We start from the raw sequence: 9,315 nt of genomic DNA on the forward strand, positions 1-9,315 counted from the left end.
CTCTGTCATCCAGGCTGGAGTGCAGTGATGCAATCTCAGCTCACTGCAACCTCTGCCTCTGAGTTTCAAGTGATTCTCCTGCCTCAGCCTCCTGAGTAGCTGGGATTACGGGTGTGCACCACCACACCTGGCTAATTTTTGTATTTTTAGTAGAGACGGGACTTCACCATGTAGGCCAGGCTGGTCTCAAACTCCTGACCTCAAGTGATCCACCCGCCTCAGCCTCCCAAAGTGCTGGGATTACAGGTGTGAGCCAATATGCCTGGCCAAGTTAGGAAAAATTTTAATCTTTTAGCTAGATTTCAAAAAAACAAGGAAAAAAGTTCATTTTTACATTTATTACTTTTTTTATGGAGTGCTTCACAAATTTGCTGCTGTCCTTGGCCAGGGCCGCACTAATCTCAGTATCATTCCAATTTTAGTACAGGTAATGCTGAAGCAAGCACAAGGAAGAAAGTTTAAAAAAGGAAAACCCAATGAAAGACACACCAAAGCCGGGCACGGTGGCTCACGCCTGTAATCCCAGCACTTTGGGAGGCCAAGGCAGGTGGATCACCTGAGGTCAGGAGTTCAAGACCGGCCTGGCCAACATGGTGAAACTCTGTTTCTTGAAAAAAAAAAAGACACACCAGAGAAGCACAGAAATATGACCCTCCTTTCCCCAACACACATATGCCTACCCAGACACTACATTCCTCAATGACAAGTTTGAAAATTGCGAGTTTACTGTGGAGGCGCATTCATCATGCTAAGCAAAATGGAAAACATGTTTTTAAAAACAATCATAGTCCAATGTAGGAACTGAGTCATGTGCCCCAGAGTTCACTACAAACTTGGGAAAACACCACTCTTCAACTGGCAGGAAATTCCCCATTAAGGAGGCCCAAGCATACTGTAAGTGACCTCTCCTCCCATCCTCCAGGATGGTGAGTGACTGGCTCCCCTGGCCCTTCCTCGGTCTCAGCAGGAGTTCCTGCCACCTCCACCAACGTGGAAAAGGCCTGCATTTGGGAAATAAAGACGTCAGAGGTCAGAGACTTGCAACTTCATCTGAGCGCCTGGCTAACTTTCCTACAAGCATGACTCCAGACATGGAAGAGAAGAGGCAGATGGCCTGGTTCAAAGTCCAGCTTAAAAAAACATTTTCTAGCTTTGTGACCTTGATAGTTTTGGTTTTACTTCCCTCATCTGTAAAATGGGGAGAATAAAGGTCTCTCACTCTCTGGTCTCTGTGTGGACTAAATGACTTAATACATGAAGCATGCCTGATGTAAGTTCTTAGCATATTATATTTATTGTTGCTATTATAGGCTTAACCATAGATGGGAACGGTTTCCTTTCAATTTCCCTTTTAACCCCCCCAAAAATATTCCATAAACAAACACGGGGCCAGGTGTGGTGGCTCATGCCTGTAATCCCAGCACTTTGGGAGGCCAAAGCAGGTAGATCACTTAAGGTCAGGAGTTGGAAGACCAGCCTGGCCAACATGGTAAAACCCCGTCTCTACTAAAAATACAAAAATTAGCTGGGCGTGGTGAAGTGTGTCTGTACTTCGAGCAAGCTACTTGGGAGGCTGAGGTGGGAGAATCGCTTGAACCTGGGAGATGAGATCCTGCCACTGCACCCAAGCCTAGAGGAGGGAGTAAGATTCTGTCTCAAAAAAAAAAAAAAAAAAAAGAGGCCGGGCGTGGTGGTTCACGCCTGTAATCCAAGCACTTTGGAGGCCAAGGTGGGCGGATCACCTGATGTCGGGAGTTCAAGACCAGCCTGACCAACATGGTGAAACCCCATCTTTATTTAAAAAAGAAAGAAAGCAAGAAAGAAATAAACATGGGTTAGAAATGAGTAGTCCAAAGCCTTATTTTAGGTTCTGCTCTTGGTAAAATTCACTGGAAATTCAGTCAACTCCTATTTACTGAGCTCTTGCTAATAACGGGCATCTTAAGACAAACTAAAAAAAAGAAAACAAAAAAAAATGCAGGTAAAAACTGAAGCTTGGGCAACATGGTGAAATTTTATCTCTACAAAAAAATACAAAAATTAGCCCGGTGTGGTGGCACGCACTCATAGCCCCAGCTACTCAGAGGATCCCTTCCTTGAGTCCAGGAGATTAAGGCTGCAGTGAGCAAAGATCATGCCACTACACTCCAGCCTGGGTGAACAGAGTGAAATCTTGTCTCATACACAAAAAAAGAGGGAGGGAGGGAGGGAGGAAGGGACAAAGGAAGGGAGACAGGGAGGGAGGGGAGGGGCAGAGGAAGGGGACAGGGGAGGGGGCAGAGGAGGGGAGGTGGAAGTAGGAGAAGAGGGAGGGGAGGAGATGGGGGAAGGAGGGGAAGGGAGGGAAGAGAGGGAAAGAGAAGAGGGAGTAGGGAGGTGAGAAGAAGGAAGAGAGGGAGGGCGTGGGGAGGGAGGTGGGAGGGAAGGAAAGGAGAGAGAGGAAAGAGAAAGAGGAAAAGAAAGAAAGAAAGAGAGGAAGGAAGGAAGGAAAGAAAAAAGAAAAGAAAGAAAGAAAGATGAAAAACAAGTTGGGAAGCACTGACGGGATTTGCTAATAGCCTGTTTCGTATCACCTCAGGGAAATTCCACTGTTCAGAAACACACTCCTCTCCCACCTAAAGCCCAAACCAGGGGAAATTGATGCCTGGGTGAAATTCTCCCAAATTATCTCAAGGGCAAAAATTCCCAACTTTGATCTCTCCCTGGAAAATGCAGCTTGATGAGTGGAAAGAGCCTTGGGATGAGAAGTGGGAGACGTGGCTTTGGGGTTTCCACTGGACAGTTTATCTCCTCCCCACTGGATTACCTTCTGAAGGTAGGAATTTTGTCTCTCCAGAGTTTCCAGCCCAGAGGAGGCCACAGCATCCACTAGGAACTTGTTAGAATTGCACACTCGGGTTTTTGAGTCTCAGTCTTGAATCAAAAAATCTGGGAGTAGGGCCCAGAAGTGTGTGTTTTCAGCAGTCCTTCAGGAAATTCTGATGCCCGCCAAAGTTCAAAAGCATGGGAATAAGGGTTTGCTGAATGAATAACTGATGGAATGACAAACTAAAGTATAGGTGCCATTAAATGCATGGAGATAATAACAACAACAATCAGGTCCTCATAATAAACCTCAACTATTTCCCCTATAAAATAGGATCTTCCGATCTCGTCACGTGCAGCCCCAGTAACTGGTTTAGGTTATGGACGATTGAAAAGACGTGGGAAAGGTTGCCAGCCAGAGCTCAGGTCTATGTGTGCTTCTGTGTCTGTGTAAACTGTGGGTGTGTGTGTAAGTATGTGTGTGAGAAATGAGAACTTGCCTCAGCACACAGGAAAATTCAGTTTAGTGGAGGTAAAGGGTGGGTAGACATGGCATTTTTTTCCCTGAGGCCTTTCCTGTAGGCAACTATAGTTAAGGAGGTGTCTTATGAAAACTCTGCCAAAGGATTTCCTGGCTGAGGATTTTTCTTTCCAAAGGAAGGTGGGAAGGAAATCTGCCCAAAGCCCATGACTTTCACACTTTAGACAAAGTTGAGAAGCAGTTAGAGGAACAGGACTGAAAGCAACAAAAGGTGCCATTTTGATGGGAACTTCAGGTGTTCATTCCAACATCAACCTCCCTCCCGTACACACCAGGCAGAGGCCATGACCCCAATAAGGAGGGAGATCGGAGGGCTTCCTGAGAGGGGCGTTTTGCTTTTATGCCTCCCATGACTCCAGAACGTGGAAAACACATGCCAGCTCATATAACAGGGCACCTTTTCTTTTCTTTTTTGAGTTGGAGTCTTGCTCTGTCGCCCAGGCCGGAGTGCAACGGTGCGATCTTTGGCTCACTACAACCTCCGTCTCCTGGGTTCAAGCAATTCTCCTGCCTCAGCCCCCCAGGTAGCTGTGATTACAGGTGCCCGCCACCACGCCCAGCTAATTTTTGTATTTTTAGTAGAGACGGAGTTTCACCATTTTGGCCAGGCTGGTCTCGAACTCCTGATCTTGCGATCTGCCCACCTTGGCTTCCCAAACTGCTAGGATTATAGGCATGAGCCACCACACCTTGCCAGGGGCACTTTTCTCTCCGTGTAGACACTGCTATCTGCCCAGCCTCCTCCTTTCCCAAATGCCCATAGCTGGAGAGACACCAAGCTATTCACACAGCTCTTCTGACTTTAAGCCCTTGGGGTAAGGCACCGCTTTCCCAGACTACCTCCTTGTCCTCTGGGTCTACCTGTCCCCCCCCCACTCCACCCTTCAGCCCTGCCTTGGGTGACCCAATTCCAGTGGCTCTTGAGTCTGCTCTGCCAAAGGCCCAGGAGGCTCTGTCAATCTGTGATGGGGCCATCAGCAACTTCGTTCCTTTTCGCAACTGATGCCGCCTGGCCAGGCCTCAGAAAAACAAACTGCAGCTCTGTGGCTTTTTGGCAGCCCAGCTTCGACTTCTGTTTTAACAAAGGGTGGGAGGGAGAATTTGAACCCTGTGGCTATCTACATTTTAAAACATTTAAACAGAGTCTGTCTACCTGCTTGGCACTGTGTGTCCTCTAGTAAGTTTCTCAGCCCCACCCCTTCTAAAATAACAGCAATGACTGTGCCCTCTTTCACTGCAGCTTACATATCTGCAGGTCTGGTGGGGACATCTTGAGCCCTGGGCTCTCCTGCACTGGATTGCTCCTGGAATTCCTCAGAAAGGCAAATGGGCCTGTCCTCAGTCCTCAAAAGGGAAAGGCAAGGGTGAGGGAGAGGTCTTGTTTGGAGGAGCCACTCCTGTTGGCTACAAATACAGCCACATTTCAGAGGGAGAGACCTCCCAGCCAAGAGTCTAATTTCCTTTCTGGTCCAAACAATAGTCCTTCTGGCGGCTTTTTCGCCGTTATCACTGACACAGGGAGTTGACAGGGGAGGAGAAGGGGGAAAAGGGCAGATAGGATGGTAGGGGCAAGGACACGGTTTGAAAATCTTGAAGTCTGTTTCCAAATGGTGACAGTGATGAGGGCATAGAATCATCTGGGGAAACTGTCTGTACTCTCCTTTCTCAAGAGACAGCTGTAAGAACCAATGTAATGTCAGTCACCGGGGGCCTCTCTGTCCTAGTGACCCCCCTCCCCCACGCACGCTCTCATTCTGTGTCCAGCATTCTACACGGTCTCATCTGAGTTCCAGGAAGGTCAGAGTACAAACAGTGTCAGTTCAAGCAACCCTGGGTCACTCCCTGAAGACTTAACAATATCACCACTGTCGTGCAACTTCAAGAAGCAAGTGGTTTTGGCCTCAGTCAAACCAGTGGCAAGACAAGCACAGTCTCCACAGGGCATTTTTTTTTTTTTCTCAGATAGAATCTCACTCTGTTGCCCAGGCTGGAGTGCAGTGGTTTGATCTTGGCTCACTGCAACCTCCACCTCCCGGGTTCAAGTGATTCTCCTGCCTCAGCCTCCCAAGTAGCTGGGACTACCCGGCTAATTTTTGTATTTTTAGTAGAGAGGGAAGGTTTCACCATGTTGGCCAGGCTGGTCTCAAACTCCTGGGCTCAAGCAATATAAGCGCCTTGGCCTCCCAGGGTGCTGGGGTTACAAGCCTAAGCCACTGCGCTCAGCCTCCTCATGGCATTTAGCTGACAGTGAAAGGTTAGGTACACTGGGGAATCCTCCAGGAGCTTCCATGTGAGAACTGGGGAAGAAATAAAAGGAGCTGAGTCTCAAGACTTCCTCTCTCCAGAAGGTCCTCTATAGGCAGCAACCTAGACACAGACTATTCGTTTCACATGGACCCTCAGAAACAGAGACACTCCATGAGGTTCTATGGGAAATTCTGGAAGCCCCTGAGGTCCTCACAAGAAAATAGCATAGTGGCCATCTAGAGTGGCCTGGCATTCACAGTAGCTTGGCTTGCAATCTCTCTGCAAAAATGGCAAGCCAGGGCACCTAGCCTGGCCCAAGGAAGGATCTAAGCTGTTGTCAGCTGCTCAGTGCACGACGGAAGGGGGCATCCAGAACCCCAGGCAGGAGCTTCTGCAGCAGACGTGGCAGAGACCATATTCTCCAGTCTTCAGCTAACAACATCCAAAGACCACCAGAACTCTCTTCCTCTACAAAGGAAGCACTTCTGGAACCCACAGATTCCACTCACCAACACTGTCCCCAAGAGACTCAGAAAAGAGCTGATTCCCACAGTTCCCCACCGAGCAGAAGGAGTAACTGGGACCCTGGGATACCAAGAGACACCCAGGCAAGGACTTACACCAGAGTTCATAGTAGTAGTTGCAGCACTGAGACTGTCCACAGCAGTGTCCTGTGTCACAGATGTAGCTTTGATTGTTGGTACCCACACAGGCTTCCTTATCCTAAGAAAAAAAGAAAAGGCATGTGAGCATATTAAATGACAGCTTCTGAACACTCTCCTTCTCATCACTGTGTCTACTTGTCCTAGCTGTCTACTTGCCTGCCCCCAAAACAGTTTGTATCAATGTTTATTCCATTAAGAAAAAACACTTTAAAAGAATTACACAACAATAACCGAGTTTAGGGAAAAAATATAGTTGGTTTTGTTTTTGTTTTTTTTTGGAGACAGAGTCTCGCTCAGTGGCCAGGCTGCAGTGCGCGATCTTGGTTCACTACAACCTCTGCTTCCCGGGTTCAAGTGATTCGCCTGCCTCAGCCTCCTGAGTAGCTGGGATTACAGGTGCGCACCACCGTGCCCCGCTAATTTTTGTATTTTTAGTAAAGATGGGGTTTCACCATGTTGGCCAGGGTGGTCATGATCTCTTGACCTCATGATCCACCTGTCTTGGCCTCCCAAAGTGCAGGAATTACAGGCGTGAGCCACTGCGCCTGGCCAAAAATATGGTTTGTTAAAGAGGTGAGGAAATTCAGGACACAAAAGCAACTGGCAGAGTGAAGTTTTCCTCAGACAGGACAGAAAAGGGCTGCCTCACCTTCTTTTTTTTTTTTTGAGACAGAGTCTTGCTCTGTTACTAGATGCCAGGCTGCAGTGCAGTGGCACAACCTAGGCTCACTGCAACCTCCGCCTCCCGGTTTCAGGCAATTCTCCTGCCTCAGCGTTCCGAGTAGCTGGGACTATAGGCGTGAGCCACCGCGCCTGGCTACTTTCTTTATGTCCGAGTAGAAACATTTCAAGTTCTGGTGCTAACCTCAGCCGGTAGGAGGAGGATGATTCTCTGGTAATTAGCAGTACCGTTTTAAATAAAACTGGCTTTTCTGTGAAACTTCCTGGAATAATTAATGCAGTATGTATTCTAGGATTCACATCTGCTCAGTTATGGATAGCAAGTTAAAACACTTGCACTTCAAGGTTAATTCACAGTGTGATCCCAAAGACGGCAACAACAAAAAAAATCTACAACTGAAATTCTTCACTTTTCAATAAAGGGGCAAACTGGTCAGATAACCCCATCCAATTTCAATCTGCTAGATCTTTTTTGCTTATTGAATAAGAATCCTGGCCGGGCGTGGTGGCTCATGCCTGTAATCCAAGCACTTTGAAGGCCAAGGCGGGCGGATCACCTGATGTCGGGAGTTCAAGACCAGCCTGACCAACATGGTGAAACCCTGTCTTAAAAAANAAAAAAAAAAAAAAAAAAAAAAAAAAAAAAGCAAGCCGTGGTTGCCTGAGGCACAAAGTGACTGCAAAGGTGCACAAGAAAGCTTTCTGAAGTGATGTAAATGTTCTGTATCTTTATTGTGGTGGCAGTTACACAACTATACACATTTGTCAAGATTTCACCGAACAGCACACCTAAAAAGATACATTTTATTGCATACAAATTATACCTCAAAAGGAGATTTTTAAAAACATTTAGCTGTGCTACAAAATTAAGGGGTTGATTCTCTTTCATGGTTCATAAGCTCACATTCAAGGAAATTCCAAGGGAAATGTTCCAAACAGGTTTTGAGTAATTAACAGTATCATCAGAATAAATGCCCAGCCTTCCACAATCATTTCAAAGGCTCTGACGCAAAATTTCTGATACCGTACTTTCAGGTTTTCTTCCCATCCTCTCCATTCCCTGTCATAATAGTCATGTCTCACAGCAGAGGCTCAATATTTGTGGGTAACATGTCTACCTTATTTAGACAAACATTATCACGCACAAGCACCATATACTGTAGCAACTAAAATGCTACCTATCAACTGTGAATGGGTTATTTTTAGGGAAAGCTATTAAGCTGTTCTCTAAGCCACCCATTTTGGTGAACTTTAATCATCTGAACATGAAACTACAGTACTCTGTTTCACAGATAAATATTAACTTGTCTTCAGATGTTAAGTTCGACTGAGCCAAATTAATGTTCCAAAAATAAACAGGTAGATAATACTAATGATAGCTTTAAAAGAAAATGTATTCCTTACTTTAGCTTGGTTCTCTGATAATTGAGTAACCAAGAAAGACAGTACAAAGGTTGTTTTTTTTAATTTTTATTTTCAGATGCTGCAAACCATTAAGTGAACAATTAAAAGCTAGCCTAGGCCAGGCGTGGTGGCTCAAGCCTGTAATCCAAGCACTTTGGAGGCCAAGGCGGGCGGATCACCTGAGGTCGGGAGTTCAAGAGCAGCCTGACCAACATGGTGAAACCCTGACTTAAAAAAAAAAAAAAAAAAAAGAATCCTGACTGGATCCAGGATTCATACTGTCCCTTGTCGGGGACACTCACATAACGGGCAATGCTGAGTGGCCATCTAGCAGTCTGCCAAAATTCTGTCCATGGCACTAGTGGATTAGGACGGAGGGGAACTTCAAAAAAAAAAAAAAGTTTCACATGTAAAGATACCAAATACCTCCCAGGCCAACGTTAACCTCAGCCCAAAATGTACTTGGGGCCACTATGCAGATGATGAGCCCTGTAAAGCATCTGCTATCTGTGGCCTTCAACATGTCTTCATCCTAAACAATAACACAGTCATCTACTGGACGCTCTCTTTGTGCCAAGCATTGTCTTGGGTTCAAGCGATACAAAGATGAATAAGACATTGTCCCGATCCCCAAGAAGCTCAGAGTTCAGAAGGAAAAAAGCCCTGCTCAGCGAAGAAACTAAAGCCACAGTATTTGCTGCGACTAAGATTGGTCCTGCCCACAGTGCACAGCTGGGCAGATGGCTGCCCGTGGAAACTGAAGTCACTCCTCCTCTCTGGGCCTTGCTTTACTCCACTGTCTACTTGGCCAAGGGTACACACAAAGCACTCCAGTAACTGTCTACAGGGCTAGTGGCTGGGCAGAAACAGGACTGACACCTGAAGCGACAGAGAGGACAAGAGAAAGCACAGGGCTGAAAACCAGTCCCCCAGCTTAGTGCAAGTTTCTACCATATCTCTTTTTTTTTTTTT

At 46.5% G+C, this 9,315-nt stretch overlaps 1 protein-coding gene across 2 annotated transcripts in view; it reads right to left on the reverse strand.

The window, feature by feature from the left end:
- Positions 1 to 9,315, reverse strand: part of WBP1L (WW domain binding protein 1 like) — an 81,296-nt gene that overhangs the window by 17,078 nt on the left and 54,903 nt on the right. For both annotated transcript variants that reach the window (XM_017531091.2, XM_017531092.2), the window contains exon 2: positions 6,214 to 6,316. In XM_017531091.2, coding sequence (XP_017386580.1) covers positions 6,214 to 6,316 — 103 coding nt within the window. The remainder of the gene's footprint in view (positions 1 to 6,213; positions 6,317 to 9,315) is intronic.

This window comes from Cebus imitator, unplaced genomic scaffold, assembly GCF_001604975.1.
Source record: "Cebus imitator isolate Cc_AM_T3 unplaced genomic scaffold, Cebus_imitator-1.0 Scaffold71, whole genome shotgun sequence".
Taxonomy (NCBI): Eukaryota; Metazoa; Chordata; class Mammalia; order Primates; family Cebidae; genus Cebus; species Cebus imitator.